Raw genomic sequence first — 26,196 nt, forward strand, 5'->3', positions numbered from 1 at the left:
TAGATGTCACTATTGTCCAAAAAGAAAAACCCTGGCAACAACGAACACGTTTTATTCTTTAAGAAATCACGAAAGGCAGATTGACTCAAAAATGTAAGACTGATTGTATTTGAACATTTTTAATGATGAGTTTTATCTGCATTTGTTGTACACAAAAAACTGCATAGCTCACTATGACAGACATACAATTTGCCAATGCATCTTGACACATGTAATTGTGCATTTATTTTTTTAAAATCCCAAACAAAACGAAACAGTATAACAACAATAAAATGTGATGAGCAAACAAAATAAATAAATGAGTAACAATTACAACAAAAAAAGTATGTTAATGTGTTAAAGAACTGACACACTGAGGGAGCATTTTATTGTGACAAAACGAGTCACCTCATGCTTATTTTGCTTTAAGATTGTACTTCTCATTTACACAGGCTTTTTAATCAGTCTAAACTATCTAAAATTTACTTATTTGCTTTATAGTATGTGTCACCTTCTATGCAATAAGTATGTTAATGCACGGGGGGTTGTAGCAATTCTCCAGAATGAATGCTCATTTCATAGCTCATTTTGGGGACCACAGTTTTCACACAAAGGCTTGGTCCAGTCCATTATTCTGATATGATTTCCAGTTCATCTATCACCTCCACACATTACAGCTTTCACCAGACAAACACGCTTTAACCAGGGATTAACAGCTCCACATGGTCATTACTTTGCAGGAAGATGGAACTGACTACGTCCTTAAAATACACAAAGCAATAACTCATCTCAAATTATACAAAAGAATGGCATGAAGAAAGGCTAAGGGAAACCTGATGAGGATAACATGTTGGTGTAATAACTTTCCAGCAGTCCTGTGGTTAACTGTACAGCCTACAGGCTAACTAAGAAGCTATCAGGAGTGCTGGGGAGTTAGTCTTGTGATCCGACTGCCGGACAGAGGGTTAGGGGTCAGCCCACGAGTGGCTGGAAACACAAAAGCCTTTTTTTCCTCAACATTTTTCACAATGAAGGAGCTGTGTTTGAATGAAGCTAAGCACCCTTTTATTATGAAATCCATAAAGCAACTGTAAGTACAGGGTTGTTGGAATTGTGGTATAGCCCATCCCTCTAGGGCCATCCTATCATCAGAGATGTCTGTCAAATGCTATCCCCCTATTGTTTGAACTGTGGTTGGGCTTTCCACCATGCCGGGACAGCCCTAGGGAATGGGTGCCATGATCTGACTTGACCTGAGATTTTCACCAGTTCAGCTCTTGGCTCTTGCCTGGTAGACTCTGTGTGAAGCTCTCCTTAGGAAACACACCACATCATGTCAGATAAATAAAGGGGAATTAAAGAGGACAGCTGTTCCTCTTGCTCTTAGGAAGCATGCAGTTTAAAACATCCAGCATGAAGGCCTACCATCTTCTGCCTGCCACAATACAGCAAAAGGACTCCAGATTGTGGCTTGAGAGAAAAAAGTACTTCCCAAAACCCTAGAGCCACACGCAAACTTAATCATGTGATGTGATTAAACCTTGCATGCCTTTATAAATCTCCAAAGTGACCGATGGGGCAAAAAATAAATAAGATGAGTGATGCAAAGGGACAGAAGTCTTAAGGATGTTGAAGTTTCTGAGCTCCTTTGAAGTGTGATTCAGAACAAGGATTTATACTCTTGAGCCATACTCGTCCTTGTCTCCAGTATTGTATCCAACATGCATGCCTTTGTCTCGTTCAGCAGCAGCTCTAAAAAAAACAACAGGTGATACTGTGCTTTAAAGAAACAGTTGTAGTTACCAGTGAGGTGTAAGAAATGATGGGGGGAGCATTTAGACAAAGATGTAACGTTAAACAACTTTCAATCCCTTCCAGGATGTAATTTGGAATGAGACTGTGACATAGCCTTTCATCGCTAAAAGTATGCATTTATGTGTTTTGGAAGGCATTGTGAGCACTGCTGAGCCTCACAACAATAAGGACCTCGGTTTGAACATCCTGGATAGTTGCAGGCTGTGTGGCGTTTGCATGCTGTTCCTGTGTGTGGATGGATTTTCCCAAGATACTTTGGTATTACCTTCACAGTCCAAAGATATGCACCTTATATTAATTGGTGATTTGAGGTATAGAAAGTGATTAAAAACACAAAGAATAAAGTGCTGTATGAACATATTAAAGTTTCACTTTAACTGCTTGAGTGGTCAGCAAGAAAAGTACTGTAGATACGTCGGTCCATTTCTCCCCTCTGGTTATTACTAACCTATCCTTACATATTTAAACTATTATTTTTTTCCATATCTAAAAGTATGAATGCAGTAGTATACTCACATATCACTCCTCATCAGTGTGGAAGTTATCAGAATTTAAAAACAGCTATAACATTACTTCCTCTAGCAATAAATTAACCAGCCATAAAATTCTACATGCTTGTTTTTCTAGGTTAATCATTTTCATGTATTTGTAACTATGTATCACAAAAATTATATAATAAGTTACAAAGTAACCCCATAAAAATTGTCTAGTGTCCTACTAGTTGTTTATAGAAAACCATAACTGCACAAAAATGGGTTTATGATTCATGTGTTGTCACACTGCCAAGGAGTGACTAAGAGCGGCACAAGTGAATGCACACACGTTTCCCACCTATAAAATCCATTTAACGAGGGCACAACCACTATCAACTCCTGGACTTTTAAACTCTATATTTGATTGTCAATTAAAGTAATCTGTCTCAATGTGTCAAATTTACATAGTGTTGTGTACTTTATATTCCAGGCTCCAAATCCAGTCATATAAAAAGCCAGTCAAATTCTTGTTGTATTTAGATATTTAGACTTCCTTAAAAAGTGTGGGGCAAACCAGGTTTGAGCACCTTGACAACATTGTTTGAGGAATGGAAATAATCAAGCAGAGCAGATGTGGTTTAGTTAAAAAACAAAATGCATACAATAAGTTATTGTTCAGCAAGGGATGTTTTCTGTGATTTTGCCCTTTACCTACCTTTTTTGCCTTAATATGCAGCACATCAAGGTGACAATGAAAACAAGTCCCAGTGTACAGCTCACCAGTATGGGAACCAGTAAACCTGCAGAGCAGCATAAATATATATTTTGTCATAAGTGGCAATTATTGTTAAATAACAATTTCCAATGGGGTATGTTCATATTTCAGACGCCTAATTATAAACTTGAATTTTCATGAGGCATATCATAAATGAACAGAAATCAATACTTAATAAGTCTTAATAATAAGTCTTTACTTTTAGACTTAGTGATCTAAGAAATATGTAAATTATTTATAAATTATTATTATAAAACCTCCATGGTATGTATTGTGGCTTAACATGATTATACATGCCTTTTTAAAAATTGTTTACTGAGTCTAAAGCAACGTACCAGTGTTTATCCAAGAGAGGTCGTCTGAGTAACAGAGAGAGAGAGAGAAATAGTGAAAATGCATTTTAACAGATTTTAACTCAGATATAGCATCACCTAAGGAAAATAGTGAAAGGGTGACCCATGACTGATAATAGAGGGAAAATAATTACATTTCAGTGGTTTTCATAGGAGGTTCCTCTCAAATTTCTGCCGCACCCCGCTGCCCCATTTGAAAAAAAATGTATATACTGTATAAATGAATTATCTGTTAATGACGGTGAGACAGGTGTAATGGTGAAGATGCAAGGAATAGAGAAGGTGGATGAATATAAATACCTGGGGTCAGCCATACAAAAAGCAATGGGCGGTCTACAAAAGAGGTGGAGAACAGAGTGCAGGCAGGGTGGTGGAGTGGGTGGAGACAAGTGTCTGAGATGATTTGTGACACAAGGATGCAAGATTGAAAGGGAAGCTTTACAAAAATAGTAGTGAGATCTGCCATGATGTATTGTATGGAAACAGTGGTATCCTTAAAAAGACAGAGGGCAGAGCTGGACATGGCTGAGTTGAAGACGGTAAAATTCACTAGGAGTGACCAGGATGGGTAGGATTACAAATAATTACATCAGAGGGACAGCTCAGGTTGAGTGGTTTGGAGACAAAGTCAAGGAGAGAAGGCTGAGATGGCTTGGACAAGTGCAGAAGAGGGATAGTGGATATATTTGACAATGGATGCTGAAGATGCCAGACAGGAGGAAAGGAGAACGACCATAGAGAATATTCATGGATGTGGTGGAGGAGGACATACAGAGGGTGTGTAGTGGTTCCCTTTTGGGACCAGATGAAGGAAAAAGAAGAAATCATCTGTGCTGTGACCTGGATCAAGTCAGAATTTTAAATACACAAGCTCAGTCTAAAACTTTATCTCAACTAGTTAACCCTCAACATTTTAATTTGACTACTTGTTTAATCCTCCTCTAGATATTTAAGGTGCAGAATCTACAAAGTACACACTTCTTTTTCGTGGCATGCAAAATAAACACAATGTAGTCTAATAACTTGCTGTAATTTCTTCTATTTAAGCATCTAATTCTGTTCATAGATGTGCAACTGAAAACCCTTAATACTTTATTATTTTATATAAATATAGAAGTGAAATGTAAAAAGCTTCCGCTACCCTGCAAAGATCTGAAAATCATGTTAGCTCAAAATAAATTCTTTTGGTTTAGCCACATTTCTACATTGTGTACGACAATAATTACTAGCATGGCTCCAGAATTACCATACTATAGGACTGAGCTTGGCATCCAGTAAAACACTTTAAATGGTCCTTGACATCTCCCACTCGTACAAGTTGACACGTAAAGATTTTCACACAGGAAACTTGTCATTTTTTATAGTTTATTGAAAAGCATTGCTTAGCCAGGCAAACGTGGGCAAAGATACCAAAAGTACTAACATATTAAAAAAATAATATATATATTTTCAGAGCAAAAATATACACACTGAGATAGTCCTATCATTATACTGAGGACAGTCACTGTTGGGCACTGGTTTTGCATCCGATTGATTTTGTGCAAAAAACAAACAAACAAAATCTGTGACAAAGAAAAACTGTTAAAGTTTGTGAAAACTACAAATATGTGCACACACAGGAAAGTAAAATTGTAATATCACGTACATAAAGCATAAACTGGTTAAAAGAATGCAGGGCGTGGCTTGGAAATTTGGCTGTCATTGTGGGACACACAACTGATGTCTGCTACAGAAAGTCACACTGAGTTTCAACAATGCCAGGCATCTCTCTAGTCTTCCCACTCCATAGGCAAAAGCCAAGGATGTGGATAACCCTGGCTTTGTGGTTTCCTGGAAACTGTAGCAGTGGAATGACCATTATATTGTGTCATTGGCACGTCTTTCTCCAATGCTGTGGAAGTCTTTCTTTGATTCATCATGGCTTTAGTCAGGGAATGATTTAACTCAGTAGCCTCATCTGTTGGCCGTCCCTGGAGAATATACCTGATGGTAGGGAGAGCTAAGTCTGATCTGCACTCTAGGTAGCTTTTTAGGTTAAGCTCAGGGAAAACTGCATCTCTGAGAGCCTGAACCATCTGATTCTCAGCATGGGACTGTTTGAGCTGGTGGGAAACTCTCTGCTCCAGTGAGACGTAGCTCAGTGTGTTTTTTGCTAGCCCGAGTTTTCCCACATGGCGGTTGGCCTGGCTTTTCTTCCCAAGGGATGGATTCAGCGTTTGTTGTTTGGATTTGGCCAGTCTCTCACTCTGCTGGGTTTTGAGGTCTTTCTTCTTGCCAGCATGGTGTTTCTCTGAACCACTTGGTAGGAGCTTGTACAGGTCTTCATCAGCCAGGTCTCCTAAGTCGCCAACCAGTAGCTGCTGTATGATTTGCTTTCTTGTTAACGGAGATGTAACTGTAAGAGTACCATGCAGTCCTCTGCCTGCATCAGACACAGAGCCAATGTTGTTAAACATCCCCGCAAGCTGGATACTCATTTGGACGATGATGGATCTTCAAGCCCACCATGCAACAGCACTGCTCATAGCGATACAGTAAAAGCTCAAGCTACTGTCTGCTAACTAGCGCTTCTGAGAAGCTCATAGCATGGGATTTCACACTGCCATGTCACAGCACGTCTCATTAGGAAAGCATAGCTCTGCGTGGAAAGCTTTGAGGAAACCATGCACATTCATACCACACAATATGGACCTAAATACCATACATTGCGGTACACCAGGCAACCACATAAAAGTAAGACTTTAGGGACAAATTTAAGGGCTGCAGATGTTTTCAGCATGTCAGAGGAGTGGTTAAGTCAACATGTCTTAAAAGATGGCGTACTTCCAGACAAGCTCATCAAGCTCAATCAAATTTAAAAATTATCAGCATCAAATCTAAGCCACAAGCAGGTTACACCATACAAGCCAAAGCCAGTGTGACAGCTGTAATCTTTGCAGCAGAATAAATGCCCTCAATTCATTCAAATGTGTCTTTCAGCCTTTTTTTAAAGCAGCACAGCAGCCATGTCGCTTATGTGACCTTTTCACCCATGCTCAGGTAATAAAGCAAGCCATGTTTGTAGACCATACTTACGTTCTTTGAAAGATACCAAGACGAGCCGATTGTCAACAGGCTGCGTTTTCCTGTAGTTGTTATTCAGCGACATAGAGGCTGAGTCCTGGGCATTTGAGGAGTAGAGCGCTGTTGCTAGGGTCAGAAACTAAATAAAGCACAGCAAAACAAAAGCAAGTTTAGCACAAAGGCTTTTCCACACCAATAAAGTTTAAATGAGAGAAAGACGCCACACTGACACATCTTAAAAAATTTTGCAACTGCTTTCTTATTCTAATATTAAACCTGGTTAAAATTCACTTCAGCTGCTGAAGCACCTGTTTGCGAGAAACTGTTATAGGATTCCTGAACACCGTCCACAGGACACTCGGATAGCACGGAGGAGTCGTCAGTGAGCCGTCGTAGCGATAATACTCATCCAAATGCGTAGGCAGCAAAGCTCTGATGTTGAAACCAGGCACCTTCACTTTCTGATCTGACAGTTGGAATGACAAAACAGAAATCAGCTGTTGGGTGACACTAGTGTAAAATCCATGACTGTCATATGAATGATTCAGACCTCAAACCTAGATAAAGAATCACAAACTAAAGCCACAGCTTATGTTTACTCCACATTAGTACTTAGAAACAACTAGTACTCAGGTCTTACCTCTGTATTTAATACCATTTATGAACTTCAGAATGTGTTCAAAAGCTGGATTGAACATCCCAACCTTTATAGAAACACAGATAATCAAATAGTTAGGTCTACTTTACAGAAGAAAACAAAATTACAGAACATTATCCACAAGGTCTCACCTCAACCAGCACACCCAGCACAGCCAGGCCATCAGATTTGTCCACGGCGGTGGAAATATTGGGATACTTATCTGAATTGTAATGCACTACATGCAACTGTGAACAAAAAGAACAATATGTCAAGATCCTGTTGAGAAACACAAAACAAGAAGGTATTTTATGTAAATTACTCTCATTTTATAACTCAAGCCATCTGTGACATAGTACTAATAGCAGCGATTTGGTGGGGTCATGGAAAAAGTGACACATACACTGCCAGATTGTTATGTACACCACTGCATCACTGCAACAGCCCTGTGATAAACCTTAAAGTACCTTAAGACTACTACCCTGTGTTCAGACTATTACTTAGTTTTGGGCGAGCATGGAGGTTGGTATATCATGTCATTATAACGTCTCTGCTCTCCATGTTATCTCCTTTTTATTTAAATGACAACTGTTATTAGTGTACACTTATAACAGCTGTTCAATGCAGAGAGTAGATGTTAGTTGGACTGAACATAAGTGGAGGTATTCAGAAAGCATTGAATGCAATCTTCTGTGGAAGAAAATACCAAAAAAAAAATTTTTACACCAGCTTTCTTATAGCAGAACGTTATTCTATATACTGTACAACCCAAAGGCTTCTTAGCCCTTCTGACCAAATATATAGTTTTATTTACAGACTTTGCTCTGTCTTGAGAATTAAGCAAGGCCTTTTCACCATTTCAGGGAAATGTTCAATTTCCCATCATGCCATGCCTCCAAAACAACATGTCATCAAGGAACTGTGGTTCTGGAGTCTGGAGAGACTTGAAAAGACGCATGTTTTCGACGTGTCCACACAGAAACTCAGGTCAAACCACAGCACCTTAAATGTGGCTGCACAGCAGCTGGAGCGTGGTCACATAAAATGAACACAGGTTGCAGTCGTTTCAGCAGTCGTTTCAGTCTGCCCACTGTAATCCAAATAATTCCAAATTATATACAACGGTATCCCATTTTCACCTACTTTACTTTAAACTTGACTTTCAAATCGTCTTCTTTACCTGAAGTGCCAAAGTAAATACATGAAACTATTGTGTGAAACCTGTTTACAGGGCTTCACACGTTAAATAGCACAGACAGCCACTCATTTAGCGAAGTGGTTTAAAACCACAGTATATAATAGCCTGGTACATACAATCCCCTAAAACCCTTCTGAAGTAAGAGACTACATACCATCTAGTAATGAACATTCTGATACTGACCGATGTCTTTTTTCTGACTTTTAGTATATGCAACTAAATGCCAAATATGCTGATTTGATGATTGTAAACCAATGATTTATTTTGGTAAAAGAATCATCTATGTTCTCTGTAATATTAGCAGTGAGAGTTTAGAGTTAAGGTTTTTATGCATATAATTTCAATTTACACTTGATTGCACATCAAAATAGGCAGCGCATAGAAACAACACATTTGACAGATAGGTGTGAGCTACATATTTGCAGCAGTCTCAACAAACCACAACAGTGACATGCGAATGCTTTTCATATTTCATATTTAGCAACATCATCTTTGAAGGGTGTCAGTGGCTTCGATTCCCCTGCCAGTCAAATGTCACACGTTTCAGTCACAAAGTATTAATGCTTTGCTTGAAGCCAGAGTTGTCACTTCTAAGTACAGATAAGGGTAAAACTTATTTAAATAAGCAGACACAGATAATCCTATCTTTAAATCCTGACAGAAGAAATATTGTGTGATATTTAATAACCTCACTCCACTCTCTCAGTTAAATATTATAACTTCTGTTTCAGTTCTGTTTACTTCAGTTTACTTTGTTAGTCCACCTTCCTTCTCATCCATATTAATTGAAGGTTGCTTTTCTCATTCAATTCAATTCAGTTCAATTCAATTTTATTTCTACAGCGCCAAATCACAACAACAGTCACCTCAAGGCGCTTTATATTCTAAGGTAGACTCTACAATAATCCCTACATTGACTATGGAAAGTCAGAGTCAGTGAGGCTCTGTGCTGGAATCTTTCTAGGACTAAAGGTAGTCACCTACAAAGAAAAACATGCAGTTTATTCATACATGCCGGTGAGGTGAGGTGAGGTGAGGTGAGGTGAGGTGAGGTGAGGTGAGGTGAGAAGCTACCTCTCAACTGAGAGTGTTGAGCTGGCAGGAAGACCAGTAGCAAAGAAAAGGCAGAAATGAATCAGTAGCTAAGAGTTGGTAGAGTCAAGGAGAAAGTGAGATAGGCTACTGATTGGTCATGACTGATGAGAAAGCTGCATCTTAGTCATATCACTTGCATTTGATATTAAGATGGTACAGCTTATTGCCTAACACCATTCATCCTAACAGGAAATGAATGAGTTGATGAACCAACCAGAACGAATATCTGACATGTACATGTAGAAAGTTGCAAAGATAGTGAAATACTTTAGGACAGCTACCTTGAATTTGTACTTAAGTGTAGTACTGTACTGCACTACTATCTCTGAGAAGTGCAGTTTGCATTGTTTACCTCTGCAGCATACTGCTTACTGTTCACCGTATGCTCAGAACCTGCAGGCCGACTGGAGGAGCCCCAGTGGAAATGGAGTTGAGCCGCAGTGTATCGGCTATGTAGGCTGGAGATGGACATCATGGGGGACAATGAAAGCTGCACTGTGAATCAAAGCAAATGAAAGCACACATCAACATAAAGAGTCATGACTATACCAGTAAACACTTGGGCATCACAAAACATGAGCTTTATCTAAACTGAGGAAGTAAGCATGCCAAATCCCCAACCCCCAACCCCCCACCCTTCCCTATCCCCACTGTCTTGTTCTGTCAAAGTGGTGTAGCTGCTTTTAAGACCATTTATAGCCGGGTGACGCAAAGTGCATTTCGCATGATCGTCAGTGCATGACGAATGCTTGCACATGAAAATGCTTTGTCAGGCCATTTGGAATACACATCACACTGATGATGCCACTCAGTTTGTGGTGTTGAGGCCCACCAGGTATGCACACATAAGCATTTCTGTGTTATTTGCATTCTGTGTGCGGAAAGCAGTTTTGTTATGCAGATATAACAGCAATGCATCCTTACCAACATTCGGCAGACATGACATGCATCCTCAGCTATACATGATTGTCACTAAAATTCCTAATGGAGCAGTTTTTACATGATGCTTAAGGGAACATGACAGAAACTTATCTAACTAGTTTTGCAGCGCACAGTTTATTGCATAGTTTCACTTCACTTCGCTATGTTCTAAATAAATATTGCACATTAAATTTAAGCTGGTTTCCTTCATTAAGATGCATCAGTCCAAGGAGAGGCGGATCAGATGAGTAGTCTTTGGTCATATTTTCCCAGACAGTTAAGATAATAAGAGGTTGATTATAGAAAATTGCTGTGGCAGATGAAGAAAAAAGATCTGCCTATCATTTTCCTAAGTTTGGCCCAGAAAATAGGTCTCCACATTTATGTGTGGACATTTTAATGAATGCATAGACAAGCGCATCACTTTGATTTGAAAAACTTTTAGATTTCAGGCCAAACAAAGCATGGCATACTTAAATATTTGCTTAGTTTGATACACACTGTCTTACTTGTGATGAGTGTAAGTACACATTACATCTTACATTGTATTGTATGTCTTACATATTCTTTGGATAACACTGTTGATGTATACTCACCAGAGTGTCCATTGTTTCCAAGAGTGAGCTGCTCATTTGGAGACAGGTTGTAGTTCTGAACCTCAATTGGACGTAAAGTGGGATCGAACCTTAGCAGATCTGACTCAAAGTCTATTGGTGACTGTAGCGCTCCACCACAATACGGATAACGCTCGGACCAGTGGTCCTGTCCTTGGGGTCCTGCAACAACATTAACATTATTACATTATGCAATTTTTGAATTTGAATTTGTACTAATACCTAGATTTCAATTTTAAAAGTGTGGATTCACCAGAAAACATTAGCATGGACATTTTTCAGAAACTAAACTGTTTAATGTTATCAGGCAAACATCTCACAGTGTGAGGCTGAACAGTGGGTGGCTCCAAAGAGGGCTAGAGTTTGTTTTAGTGTGTAATAAATGTTTTATCTTTGGTCCAAATGACTTATTATTATCTATAAACAAGATGGTGGGAGGGAGCCTACGGCTCTGCTCATGGGCTTTTTTTGAAGCAGTGAGAAAAAAGAACCAGCCTGCTGCTTGCAGGCAGCGCCACGCAGTGAGAATGCCGTCTCTCTCCAAATGAGAGGTTTCTATAAAGTGCAAGACACCGAAAATGGCCACATTTACAATTGAGTCATACGGTTTACAAAGCGACCTCAGTTTTTTTTGTCAGGGGGGTAACTCTCAAAAATGTTTCCTCCAAGGCCACGAGGCACAGTGTGCTTTAAAATAATACAAAAATTGGGAAACAATTATTTTTTAAAAATGGACTGAAAAGAAAAGCAGGAAGCTGTTGAATGTGCATTTTCATTGCGTGATGTTTTAAGTGTAAGCGTCTATGCACTGAGCTTTTCAAACATGAAAGTCAGGCTAATAGTTTGCAATGAATGGACTTCATCAAATTTGAAATGTCACATTTGTGACAAAATGGAAGAAGCTGTGCGTATGTTCTCATCTTGGCAGCACAATTGCTGCTAATTCATTATCTGTTTAGCATTCATCAAAAGATTCACCATTCACCATATGCCAGCTGACCATGGCTAAATATGAAAGATTGCCCCCAACCTCCCTCTCAGACAAATGTGGACTGACTGTATAAGACATGCCAGAAGTCGTCAAGCAAAGTAGCAAAATCACTGAATACTTGTTTGATGAAAAGCTCCAAGTTCAATCCAGGCAAACCTTCTCTAACTAAGAAGAAAATTGCTCTTATTTTACTTTTTCTGTTACTCACTATTCATAACATTTGTGTTTTACTTTGATGCTGGCTGCCCTTTAATATAGGATGTTTAGTGGCCCTTGGTGGTCCCTAGGCAGTACTTGGTAGAACATAGATGACTGTGGGTAATTTCTACGTAAAAGAAATCTTAAAATAGAAGATTTTAACAAGCTTTTCTAAGCAATCCTCTAAACATCACACTGGTAGCAGAGCAGGGCGAGAGGAATACAACAGTCATTGTTAATCTCATTTATTTTATTCTCGTGCAAAGACTCATTGTATGTCCTTTGCCAGAGGGTGGAGTGTTGAGGTGGAGATAATTTATATGACTCAGCTGTAGCACCACCAGCAGAAAGTGCTACCAGTAGACAGACTGCTAACTACTATAATGTGGCATTTAGTATTTAATCTATGTAATTTTGTGTTATCTATGTTTTGCATATTTATATATTGTGCATATTTCATGAACATATGTATGTTTTCACAGTTTTGTATGGGGAAGGATGAAGCACCAAGAAGCACTGTCACAGTACTCCGTACTGACATATAAGGTCAGTCATTATCCTAATTAAGAACAGATACATTCTAATCTAACTATATTAATCATGACTACAAATTACTGACCAGAGAAGTGGGTATTTTCTTATTCAGCCCAAAGGAACCAGAGGTAAAGAATCCCTCCACCGTTTGGGTAACTTTTAAAGATAATAGAGGGCTTGATCAATGACTTTTTCCCCCCAAAGATTGCTTAAGATTTTTCCAGAAAACAAAAACAAAAAACTGTCAAGACAAATTATATACATTTCCATTGCTTCACCTTTAAAGATTTTGCTTTAACATTCAGACATTTTTTTGCTGTAACATAATGACGAGAGGTTTTAGTAAGAGTAGTTTATGTAAGAGATAGACATGATTCAAGAAGTCCCTCTCCATGAAGCTTAAGGCACCAGACAAAGGCAGCCAGCCACTTATGAAATGTTATAATTGTAGAGTCCGACTTTGTTCACCACAGACAAAAGTGGTGACTGTGCATGGTGTTTACCACACTGTCATCGCTTTTGTCTTCCTGTTTGACACTGTCACTTAAAACACTGATGAAGAGCCAAAAAGAAAATAATGCTTTCTCTATATCAGTTCTTACTGGATAGCGCAAAGCCAAAAAAACAAAACAAAAACCCATCAACAACAACTTTATTATATCATATAAACTTTTTATATTTTATTTACCATATATATATTACAAATTGTGTGTAAAATATTGTCACACTTACCATCATATGTCCATTTGGCACCTAAACAAGACAGAAAGAAAGCACTTGTAGAACCAGAGTTTACTGTACATACAAATCGTAAAATTGCATAGAGAACTTTTGATAAATTAAAAACGATCACGAATCAAACTACACACAAAAGAAACACAAAAGAAAAAGTAAAAAAGAAAAACTTCTTGGTCTCCGTCACTAAGCATGCAGCTGGATTGAGACACCTGCTTTAAAGCATCATTTTCTACACACACACAGAGAAAATCTTTTCAATGCATGGTAAGATTTATTTATTGTAGGAGCGCTTACCATGCACTGCGCTGAATAAAGTCAGCTGAAGGGAAACGATGACAGTGCGAGTCAGAAACTGCATCTTGATCCCCTCAGCCCTCCCTCGCAGTCTGCTGTCAACCCGGTGTGGAGCAAGAGCTTGAAGCACCGAAGCCCCAGCCTTCAAACCGGCCGGCTTTTTATACTCATGCCGTCAGCTTCTCTGTAGCTTGCGCTGACGTCAGAGCAACAACATAACCAGCCTCCACAGTCATTTGGTCACGGTCCGGATTGTGACAGCAGCGACCGCATATAAGTACAATCAGTCATTTAGGTTTCCGAGTCCGATGTACCAGCAGACGGAGGGTTCAGCAGAAGCGGCGATGCGCTCCCTCGCAAAACATGCAGACCTACACACTCCAAACACACTCCCAACATCTGTATATGCTAACAGTTTAAAAAAAAAAATACAGCTACTACCAGTTATGTAGAGGAGTAAGCTTTGCTGACCTTCAGGCCAGAGACCAAAGTTTGAGTGACACATTTCAATTAAAATAAGTTTTATACCAGCCTAGGAAGGAATTGCAGTTAACACAACCAGCAAAACATGACTTCTGACCACAGGTAGGAAGGTTGTTAATATAAATTTAATTCCTGTTTAAACTTAAAAGTAATGGTGTTTAATTTAAATGCTATGTTTGATAATTGTTATATTATTAATGCTTAACCCTATGGAGCCCGATTTGTGCTGTAAAGATTCGTTTTGTTGTTGCATCTGCGTGGCTTCATCTGTTTTTGTTATGGTATTTATGTGTTTTTTGCTGTTATAGAGCACTGTCAAAGTATAAAGATCTGTGACCTCAGCACTAATAGCAGCTGCACTGCTGCAATAATGGGTATCTTAATAAACTAAAACTCAACACACTTAAAAACACATCACAGATTTTCACACAACATTTGTATGATGTTTAAATACTAAGTTGATTAAGGTTGATCGTTAAAAACTACTAGGTTAATACAATGGTATTAACCTAGTAGAGGTAAGTGAGAAGGGAGAGGTATGTGAGACAGGGAGAGGTAAGTGAGACAGGAAGAGGTAAGTGAGACAGGGAGGGGTAAGTGAGACAGGGAGAGGTAGGTGAGACAGGGAGAGGTAAGTGAGACAGGAAGCCTGTATCATGAGAGGTAGCTTTGTGTTTTCTGGTATCACAGAATCTGACCACGAGGATGCAGAAGAAACGGTGAGAGGTTTCATTAACTCTTTAATAGAGCCAAGTCCGCCAGAGCTTATCTTTATATTTTTACATGCTGTAGTGCCATTTTTGGGTGCATTTCAAGTTGCTATACATCGATACAACCGTTATATCCCAAATTTTAATCATATGTATGCATTAAGTCCATAGTAACTACATAAATTGCAAAAAGTGCAATAAACTACAAAAAAAATTGAAAATCGTTGTAGTCTTTTTTTTACATATATTTCTAGTTAGAGAAATTTAAGAGGTTTATCCCTCAAAACTATAAATACAAAAAAGTTGCACAAAATAGTTTCCCACCACTTCATAGTTTTATTTTTGAGATACACCAATTTTTATATACTGCAGGAAAACCGAAAATAAATACTATAATGCAAATTTGCAAAAAAAAACAAAAGGGCCCTGAAGATAAAAAACTACATTTTCCATGAAAATGACATCACTTCCGGTTTCGGGCAGGTAATGGCGGATATGCTGACGTCTATTCCAACGTAGGAAGTGTAATGAACAGCTGATCAGATCGGCAAAGCATGTTTCTGGAGTATTTTGTTTTCGTTGCTCCAAATGCTTTTTACGAAATTTTTGCAAAGCTATTTGTGGAAGGAAACGTGACTTAGGACAAGCTGATGGCATAAAATGTAAGAACAACTCCTCCGGTTTCATATGCAAAAAAAATTTATTGCGCTAGCTTATGTGGTTGCAGTTCTACAGGGCTTTAAAAATAGTTACGCAAAACGGAGCGTGCTCGATCCGACCAGTCTTAAAGGGTTAAAACCCAACTGAAGATGCCAGAGGACACCGTGAAGAACATCACTCGATCGAGTCCATTGCAGCGGGCCTAAGGGGACCGGAGCCAGGGGACCACATTCTATTGTGGCCAAATTCGGCCACTTCAAACAGAAGGAGCAGGTGAAAAGTCGCGGGAGGGAGCTGAAAGGAACGCACTTCAGCGTGAACGACCAGTTCACCGAAGGTCCCGTTCCCAATCAGACTCAACTTCATCCAGAAGGGCTCTTGCGCTGTCATCGCTGTGGATATCTAGCGATATCAGACCTACCATTTACCAGTTCAAACATCAAACGACATGAATGCTTTAAAAGCATCAACATCAGCTCTTCTCTGACAGCATGGTGGGAGTTTCTAAAAATGAAGGAGTCTTCATTAATTCCATGCAAACGTACACCTATCTGGAACAACCCTGACATATTACAAAACAATGAATAACTTCCCAGATTGGAGTTGCAAAGGAATTAAATACTTGGAACATATATCAGAAGGAACAGACTTTATTTCATTTGACAAAGTAGTTATACAATATGGGATCAACAAGAAAAGATTTTTAGAATATCAACAAATTAAATCCATATTCAGTAAAAGGACTAGATGTTACAATCCAAATAATGCATTGCTTTAAATGGAGAAAATCTTGAGGGATGGCTGTTATGAAGAAAGGCAACCCAGAAACTTTACCAGCCCTTGGTTAGGTTTAGAGATTATGTGATCTACATTATCATACTAAAATTTGGGATATATCGTCAGTAGTCAGTACTTTGGATTCATCCAGTTTCACCCATTATCACTAGAAACCCTCATCCAAGGAGGACCTGCCAGGGTTGATCAGGCCCTGGAGTGTGTGACTGGTTTATGTTAGAATTGTTATTTCTCTTCTCCTTTCTGCTGTTTAATTTTCTACAGTTTATTTTCATCTAACTATTCACTGCAACTGAGAAATAATACTTACCTCTTTAACATTTATGGAGCCTAATTTCTTCAAAGGGATAGAAAAGGTGATAGAGAGAAGTAAGACAAGAGGGACAAGATAGGAGAGAGCAGAGAAGAGAGCCAGAAGGGGGGCGACGGATCTGGCATCCCACACCTCCCCGCCGGATTGGGCTGTACGCTCTACCTCCCCACTGCCTCCCAGAAAAGGGAAGAAGAGCAGAGGGGAGAAGAACGGAAACATTTTTCTTTCCTATTCTTTCATTCCTCCTTTTGGTTTCACTACCATGAGGTTAACTGCACAGTCCCCAGGAGGCCCTGAGACAGCTGTATCAGTCAACCAGCAAAACTTCTAATGTTATGTTTTACCCTTTTGACGCCCCCTGTTGAGGCAGGACCACCACGGGTCGATCAATCCTGGGCGTGTGTCTCGCGGTTAGCTGACTGCCTTAGCTGCCCAAGTGATGTCAGCCCTTTTTAGCCATAGCCAGTGACTGGTCCTCTCAGCAGTGTTAGCTAATTCTCTTATAGCCTGCCGTTGATTGTCCTCTGATCCCACTCTCTCAAGCAGCTTTGCTGTTGTACTGGTAGCAAAGCCCCTGCACCCCACTTCCACCTTGATCTTCCAGCCTCTGTCCTCTGCCTCAGCTGCCAAGTTGGCATACCGCAGCTTCTTACGCTCAAATGCTTCCTCAATTGCTTCCTCCCATGGTACCGTCAGCTCAATGACGTACGCAAGTTATTGGGTGTTAGACCATAGGACAAGGTCTGGTCGCATAGTAGTTGTTACGATCTCTGTTGGAAAAATTAGCCTCTGATCCAAGTTCACTTGCATCTGCCAATCCCTGGCAACCTTCAGTGGGCCCAGGTCCAGGGTTGAGGGGCTTATCCTCGGCTTGTCTACTTCCCGGACAAATGCTGATGAAAACTGGTTTGTAAAAGGTTGAGCGTTGATGGATTTTCTTTTGCGCTCAACTTTCTCGGCTAGACACCTGAGGACCTGGTTATGTCTCCATGTGTATCTGCCCTGAGTAAGGCTAGTCCTACAACCAACCAAGATGTGCTTGAGTGTGGCTGGGACTGTACACAGGGGGCAGGCTGGGTCCTTTCCAAACCACAGCTGCAGATTTATTGGAGAAGGTAGCACATCGTATGTCGCTCGGATGATGACACTTAGTCTATAAGACTCCATTTCCCAGATTTCACTCCATGAGAGTTTCCTCTTTTCAACACTCTCCCAATTCATCCAGTGACCCTGCTTGGCCAGCGCTACGGCTCTGGCATGTCTGGCTGTTTCCTCCTGTCGACGCACCTCCTCCATTACCAAAGAGAAATTTAAACCCAGTCAAGTTGAATTACAAACGCCACTAAGTGTGATCCGCTCCAGTGGGGTGGGGGGTCGTGGTTTTATCCCACCTTTCCTAGTATCGCTGGTGCGGCGGTAGGTGCAGGCTTGGGGCGTCTGGGGATTCCCTAGGGACGTTTTCCCTGGAGAGCACTGCCTAGGGCCTGGCAGTGGAGGCTCTGGTAACTCTTGGGTGGTGTTTTCCTGGTGGCTGTGTCACAGGGTGGAGTGGACAAGTTTAACTTGGTGTTTTTATCTCCTTGCATTTAGTGCTGTGTTTTATTTTTTGATCTTTTACTAGCGTGTAGTGTTTTATTTTTGTGGGGTTATTGCATGCTTTTTGTTTTGATATGTGATTTGTTCCGGGGGGATGCCCATTCCACCGCCCCTCCTGATCATTAACCTGACACACCTGGGAGGTCGCGACTGCGAGAATGACCTGTCAGGGTTCGCCATAGTTATTCAATAAGAATGAGAGAGAGCGTGAGGGATAGGAGGAGAGACATTTAGTGGTAACCGGGGTTGGCGACTGCCGCGGAGAGTGGCACGGAGGCCCAGCTATAGGCAGCTGGCCGAGGTGTGCGGCAAAGGAGAACGGGACCGGAGATCACGGACAACTGCACATTGGAGAGAGTGATCAGAGACGAGAGGACTGTGTTGGTGCTGAGGGGAGGTAGCTCCTGGCAGAGAGAGGCCCGTGGCAGGGGATTGAGATGCAGCGGGATGGCACCTTATGTCCCCGGGAAACACAGCAAAGTGGCGGGCAGAGTTGGGAGCTCTGCCCATCCGGGGTAAGTCCCAATCAATCCCATGTAAGAAGAATCTCTGGTGAAATCAAAGAATGGCTGCCGCTGCCCCTCTTTCCTTTTAGTTGGCACCAGAGCGAATCATGTCAATTTATGTTCTGCCTGGCCAGAGTACTTTAGAGTTTTCTTTGTAAATAAATTATAGTTTTAACAACATGAGTTTATATTTTCTACTTCCTTGGCTCGTCCACTGCTCTTCCCGTTAGAAGGGTTTTCCTTCTGTTTCAACCTACCACCTAGTCTCCACTTACAGCTGCGTGCAGCAGGGCTGGAGTGGGTTTGCGCTGGTGGACTTGGGTCACTGGCCGGGTGGCCTAGCTGCCCCTGGGTGGGCTTGGGAGCTTGTTCTGGGGGTGCTCCGCCTCCGGGCTGGGGCTCGATATACGGCATCCAGAGTACAGTTTGTATATCCAACCCAACCTCTGGGGCCAGTGTCTACCTCTTAATTTTAAAAGCATATAGACATTGAGTGTTCTCGGTAGGGGCCGTGCTGACACCTACTGCTTTCTGGCAGGAAGCACCATGCCCCTCCCATGTTTTAAATGCACTTTAGAACAGCATGCAGCAACACAACATATGAGTGGGCAGAGTGAGGTATGGGGTCTTCACACCCTCGTTGTACTCCATAGAGGCTGGGGGGCTGGGAGGAGTTGGCAGTCTGGTCGGGGTCTGTGACGCTGGGCCTCCCTGCTACTGGTGGTGGTCTGCTTGCCCCCACCGCTGGGAAAAGGGTAACTTCTCTTGGGTCTAAAATAAATAAAATAAATAAACAATGATAATATAGACTAATCAAGTGGAACAATATGGCATTGGCATATTTTCTCCACTTGAAAAAATAAATCCGTTGGGCTCTTTCCTGGCCTTCAATTCTGATTTCTAAAGTACTGAATGGGACAGGCAAAAAAATAAAAAATAATACAACGGTTGCTATGCTATTTGGAATCACCAATTAATCTAACCTCTAGAATTTGTTTGAAAAAAAAAATATTAAGACCGATATCTTCATTATTAGTGTGAGTGCTGAGTCAGCATTCACAGTATGGCGATCAATATCTGTGTTGGTGGAGCAGTTGAAAACCAAAAGTCGCACTATATGTTGTGAGTGCTGGCCCTTTATTTAAGATTCTTCATTTTAGATCTTTTTTGTTTTTAAGTCACGATGCCAGGATCAAAATATTTAAAGTATCTGAGTTTGCTTTTGGTATTTTCCCAACTCTATTTTTTTTAAATTAGTCATCTCTTTGTTGCATAAATTTTAAAGCTATACTCCAAGTTTAAAACTTTCAGTATTACATTTTATTACACATGTTGTTCCTACAGCTTTCTGCATTATAATTCTGCTCATTTTTAGGTTGAAATTGTACTATGCTTTGTATTTAAAAGTGCAATGTTCTTTGTTTGCTTTGTTTGTTTGTTTTATCAAATGCATATTAAACTTTCTGTTTCTTTATACACAAGCTTCAGCTTTATATAAGTTTAGCGATTTGGCTTTTAGGAGAGCAGTTCAAGACACTGCAAGAGAAAATATTTCAGCTTTCGGTGTTGACATTTCTGTGGAAATGGCTTTTGCAGTTAAATCTGATAGGCAGCTCATTAACCAAATAATATCAAGATGAGGTTTCACTTCACCACGAGCTGCAGGCACAACAGAAGTGAAGTTAGCAACACTTCAAAAAGCTCAACAAATATCATCAAACACACATATTGCTCTGTGTGCTATTAGCCACACATAGCATCTTACGGATGTCCACAGTTACTGTAGCTGCATTTGCAAGGTAGAAAAAAACAGTATGTGAGAAGTTCACTATCATATATGAAGAAAAATGTAAGACAGAGAGGACTCAAGAGGAAGATGAGCTTGTCAAAGATATTCTCAAATTGAAGACTATCGAAGACTAAAAACAAAGATAAGACCTGCTTAGCAAGTGACATTCGATAAACTGGAAATTTTGACCTTACATTTAATGACCGAGCTCATGTTAGATTTTTCTCAATCAAATAGAGGATCTGTATTTGATGTTTTGCTGAAGTTATGATATTTCATATTGGATAATGTGTTTAACAAATGACATGATAAGAATTTGATGTTATTCAAAGGTTATGATGGACATTAAATGCAAAACTGGTTTTGCAGTATTTTGGTAGAGTTTACATGGACATTATTTATTTAGGTCCTCGGTATCAGCAAGGCCATTATAAGAGAAACAGCTATGGAAATGTAAGAATTTCGCAAGAGCAAATGTAGTGCTAGAAAGATAAAATATAGGGGGAAGGCTTTTATTTGTGGGGCAAGTAAGGTAATGTTTTTAGGTTATTGTTTTTCACACACATTTATAATTTTCTGTGCATGCATTTTTATGTCTCATTGACCATTAGAATGAAAATAAAAGAAAATACTTTAAAGTCGGTTTATGTAACATTCTCTTTCATTTCCCTATTAGGTGAGAACTTAAGTTTCCTCCACCTGCCAAATCCAACTTTAACCCTTGCCTGAAAAGGTTTATAATTCTGGTTCCACTGACCATTGTTATGTCATTTTGTACTAAATGAATTACACAAAAGATGTCAAAAATGTCACTAGGCCTTCCTTTACTCACTACGCCATTAGTGGGCCTAGTGACCATAGGCATGCTGTTGTTGACGTACACCGTCAAAATGCGGCTGTAGTTCAGGAGGTAGAGCTGGTCAGCCACTAAGCCGAAGGTTTAGTGGTTCAATTCCTGGCAGCTCTAGTCTGCATGCAAAAAGTATCCTCGGGCAAGATGCTGAACCCCAGATTGCTCTCCGATGTATCTGTGGGAGTGTGAATAGGAAGCAGTTAGGTTGACAAAGCACAGAAAATCCACTTAGGTGAATGAGGCACATTGTATAAAGTGCTTTGAGCACACAAGTAGAGTAGAAAAACAGTATATAAGAACCACTATATTTACCAAAAGTGTAGATTCTCACTCTGCTGCAGGCAGACACAATCATTTTGTGATGGCAATAATAAAAAAAACTCACCTGAATCAATGACAGGTGCATAGAGGACATTTGTGGACATCTGTGAGGTATTTTATGTACCTGTGTTTTATAGTATTTTATATTTGTATTTTATTGTACAGCACTTTGGTCAGCCTCGGTTGTTTTTAAATGTGCTTTATAAATAAACTTGACTTGACTTGACTTGATTTGTTTTTAGAAAAATATATAAAATAACCTCCACGCACTGTCCCGCTTAAACCTTCAGCTTGGTATATGACCTGCTCTACCTTCTTAGCTACAGCCACTTTTATACACTTTTATGCACAGACCTGCCGTCTTCAGAAGTTTTCTGATGACTCTGCGGTGGTCGGATGCATCAGCAAGGGTGATGAGTCACAGTACTGGGCTGTGGGTGACTCCTTTGTCACATGGTGCAAGCAGAATAATCTGCAGCTCAATGTGGCAAAGACCAAGGAATTGCTCGTGGACTTTAAGACCAGGAAACCCTTGACTCCTGTTTCAATCCAGGGGGTCGATGTGGACATTGTGGAGGACTATAAATACCTTGGAGTACACATAGACAATAAACAAGACTGGGTTAAAAACACCACTGCACTTTACAGGAGAGGCCAGAGTCGTCTCTATTTTCTGAGGCGGCTGAGGTCCTTCAACATCTGTCAGACAGTGCTCAGGATTTTCTATGAGTCTGTTGTGGCCAGTGCTATCCTCTATGCTGTTGCATGCTGGGGGAGCAGGTTGAGGGTCACAGATGCCAACAGACTAAATAAACTGTTCTGCAAGGGCAGTAATGTTGTGGGGATGGAGCTGGACTCCCTTAAGGTGGTGTCCAAAATAAAGCCAATGTTGGATAATACCTCCCACCCACTCCATGACGTGCTGGCTAGCCACAGGAGCACGTTCAACGAGAGACTGAGAGTACCAAAAAGCACCACTGAATGACACAGGAAATCATTCCTGCCCGTGGCCATCTCCCTGTACAACTCCTCCATTTATACACAGTATACACTGTAAACACTGCAATAGCTACACCCTTTTTGCACACGTTGTTTTCTACTCAGTAATGTTGCTGTCAGTATTCTTGATATTTATTTATAATCACCTCTGTCAATCCTTGATATATATTATTGAGTGATTTGTATATATTTGTTCTATTTCTTAAATCTGTAACTTATTGTATTGTTAAATAGTCTAGTCTGTTACTGTTACTGTATTGGATCAACTGTAACCCACATAATTTCCTTAGGTATTCTGATTCTGATACTGAGGGTGTAGGTCAGCAATATACGTACACATATACATATCTTGCCTATACAATAAAAGTGTTCGCTGTAAACGAGGAATAGTAAAGTATTCTGATTCTGATAAATGTCTAGCACTGCCATTGCCTTTTTAAAATTTATCTTGTCCAAAAGTCAGCAACGAGTACCTGCTCGCACTGTTATTTATGACTCTATCACTTAAAGAAAGTGAGTGACTGTTGATTTAAAGGTAAATCCAAGAACCAGTTTATATACAATACAAAGAATAAAATGTGTCTATTAGCTCCTGGTGAAGGTCATGGCTCACACTTCAACCTCGCTGTGTTCTGTTATTCAGGCAAAGATCAGTGCAGTCATATTACAAAGGTAAAGTATGCAATGTCAGACATTTTCTGTATCTACCTAATGGATGACAATTGAACGATACATTGTGTTTAACCATGAACCTTTGGTCGTTGACATGCAAAATGTAATGTTATATGACTGATATTACTGATACACTTTTAAAAAGAGTCCTACTTAATTTGGACCTTGAACTGGCTGATGACGTGGTCTGATAGCAAGAGAGAGACCCATCTTTGTAAAGGATTACTGTGTTAGTCATAAAGGGGAATTGGTTTATAACTACCTTAAAATCTATCTATGTTTATGCATTGTTAATCTTTACTTTTCATGAATCCTTTCTAGGTGAACTTATTTCATGTAAGAGGCTGTAGGCTGTTCACACTGAGCACCAGACATATGCCACCAAATGGTTAAAGAACCGTGGGACCATTTTTTTGTTAGCTGCATGGTCACATTTCTAAACTTCCTGGCACTGAATTATAGTTTGCACTGTAGTTAACCCGAAGTTAAAGTTGCATCCAAAAATCTGATCATTTTAAATGCGATGTTTTGTTGAATTCAAAGTGACAGACATGATCAAGTAACGTGTCAGTGTTGACAATCTTTTTAGACAATCTTGCCCATCAAGTCAGAAGCTATTCTCAACAATAAAATGTATCTCACAGTTTATTTTTGGCCATCCATTTGACACTGTGTCTGCCTGTGTCAGTGAAAATTGGAGCTAAGAGAACAAAAATCTAGTGAAATCAAATTTATTCAATTTATTTATTTTTCATTGATTATCAGTTTATAGGGCTATGAAAAGTATTTTCCTCTTTCCTTGAAGCTGTTCCTACTATGAACAGCTTGTAACATTAATCTTTCACTCTCCTTTTACTAACATTTTTGATGACCCTGACTGGCCACGGAGCACACTGCAGCCCATGTGGATGAAGTTCTGGCCAGGCTCAGAGGTGAGATACAGACTGATTTGTTTCACTGCAATTTTTTTTGTCAGCTCAGTAAGGAATAAATATTAATTTTGTTATTTTTTTGTATCTGATACCACTCCTTTCTTTGCAGTGCTTCTCATTGTCCTTACACTGCATAGGCGTAACATGTAGTACCCTACAAAAGAAAAGGCCTTTCCACACACACTTTATGCATTTAAATATGTAACATGGCTTCATGAAACCAAAGTATACATGAACACTTTTGATAGCGTTTTGAATTTAATCACATCAGTGTTCAATCGTCTGTAAGCCAAAAGTGTAAAACAACTGTGTCTGTTATTTTGGAGGAAAGAATGAGTTTTAAGAATACGACCTTGAGTGCTCTGTTTCCTTTTGAGAGATGTGTCGAATTGTGGCAAAGTAGTTAACTTCTTGTCAGATTGTGTTTAGAATTCTGAGAAATTGAGCCACAGGAGTTTCTGGAAATGTGTTTAAACTGTTGGAAAAACTGTAAACTGTATAGCCAATTTACCAACATAAGGAGTGTCACAAAACACAGATCCATTCAACTGGAGTGTGTTTTTTTAAATATTACAAATGGTAGCTACATTCATACTCACATATTTAAATACATGAGATCATCGTTGAACAGGTGTAACTAAGGGGACAGCATCAAAATGCAATCTGGGAAGAAATGCATGCCCAGATTAAAAAAATATGTCTTTAAATGACCTGAGGTTGTGATGATGGTTACAGCGACTACTCTCAACCACTCCTCCAGCACAGCGGAAACTGATTACCATCGCCAGCGCCACTTTTATTTCCTGATTAAAGGATATCAATCTGTCTCTGTAACTTGCTGTTTGAAGATGTGACAAATGTAATTTTCTTTTGGTTAGTGCAGAGTGGTTACCTCACGGAAATAGGTCATAAAACCAAAAGGTCCTGGTTTTGAATCCAGTCTGAGCCCCTTCTGTGGATGGAAGCATCTCTGTGTGGGTTCTCTCTGGGTACTCTGGCTTTCTCTTGCATTCCAAAGTTGTGCACGGGGTTCAGGTTAATTCATGATTTTAAATTGACTCCAGGTGTGAACATGAATGCCAGTGATATCTGTCTCTATGTGTTAGCCCTGCAACAGACTGGTGACCTAGTCAGGGTGTTGCCTAACTCTCGTCCCTATGACATACAGCTGGCATACCCTCTAGCTTTCCCGAACTCCACGACCTTGAACTGGATAAGCAGGGGAAAATGGATGGATGACTTTCTTTTTAACAGAAAGCCTCACATCAAACATGATCATACATTAATGCTAAAAATCTAAGAGTGGAAAGCTGATGTGAGTATTGTAGAAATAATAGCAAAATAATAAGACAGAGTAACTCTATCTTGTAACGCTTGGACAGGGCAAGTTAGTTTACAAAAATTTCCTGGCTTTTGTAGACATACAGTATGCCTCACTCCGTCTGTGTAGATTTCCGTTGTAGTGCAGGTGGTCAAAATACATGTTTCTGGGGTTTTTGTGATCTATAGATCATTTATATCTGGCTATAAACTCTATACAGTAGCGGTAATAAAGCCATAGGACTACCTTACATTTGGAAGGTGTCACCATGCAGGGAAACTCCAAAGGTCAGACTGCAGTTTACAACCTTCTCTCACTTGTGAAAGATATCCCGAAGACAAGCAGCAAGATGAAGCACCTTCTGTTTTGTGGGTTTGTCCTTTCGGCTTTCAAAATCAGCCATTCAAACATTCCAGGTACATAAAAATGTTTTTGTCTTAAATTAGAGGCAATTTACAGTTCATTTAAAGAAGAATGTGTACTGGTACTATTTAAAACAAAGTTTATTGATCTTCTGGTCGTTCTCTGTCAGGGTTATGTTTAAGCTTACATCTAAAATCCTAAAATT

At 39.9% G+C, this 26,196-nt stretch overlaps 1 protein-coding gene across 2 annotated transcripts; it reads right to left on the reverse strand.

The window, feature by feature from the left end:
• Positions 1-165: 165 nt before the first annotated feature.
• On the reverse strand, positions 166-13,870 carry ca12 (carbonic anhydrase XII). Of its 2 annotated transcripts, XM_063481107.1 has the most exons (11): positions 13,679-13,870; positions 13,379-13,399; positions 10,906-11,085; positions 9,741-9,883; positions 7,248-7,343; positions 7,099-7,162; positions 6,767-6,924; positions 6,471-6,597; positions 3,378-3,401; positions 2,983-3,067; positions 166-1,731 (listed from the first exon to the last, which is right to left on the reverse strand). In XM_063481107.1, exons 1-11 carry the CDS (start codon positions 13,740-13,742, stop codon positions 1,653-1,655), a joined length of 1,041 nt encoding a protein of 346 aa, XP_063337177.1. In that variant the 5' UTR covers positions 13,743-13,870; the 3' UTR covers positions 166-1,652. The 2 variants fall into 2 exon arrangements, with proteins under 2 accessions (XP_063337177.1, XP_063337178.1); XM_063481108.1 differs by lacking the exons at positions 166-1,731; positions 2,983-3,067; positions 3,378-3,401 and adding an exon at positions 4,777-5,817.
• Positions 13,871-26,196: the final 12,326 nt, after the last annotated feature.

The sequence above is a fragment of the Pelmatolapia mariae genome, linkage group LG7 (assembly GCF_036321145.2).
Source record: "Pelmatolapia mariae isolate MD_Pm_ZW linkage group LG7, Pm_UMD_F_2, whole genome shotgun sequence".
Lineage (NCBI taxonomy): Eukaryota > Metazoa > Chordata > Actinopteri > Cichliformes > Cichlidae > Pelmatolapia > Pelmatolapia mariae.

What these genes read in the sequence shown, in the direction of transcription:
- ca12 (XM_063481108.1), bottom strand. Translation starts at nt 13,742, where the DNA reads ATGCAGTTTCTGACTCGCACTGTCATCGTTTCCCTTCAGCTGACTTTA. An exon ending in GTAAGCAGTATGCTGCAGAG is followed by an intron (nt 7,344 to 9,740) that starts GTAAACAATGCA and finishes TTTTGTTCACAG; the next exon opens with TTGCATGTAGTGCATTACAA. An exon ending in TGCTGGGTGTGCTGGTTGAG is followed by an intron (nt 7,163 to 7,247) that starts GTGAGACCTTGT and finishes GTTTCTATAAAG; the next exon opens with GTTGGGATGTTCAATCCAGC.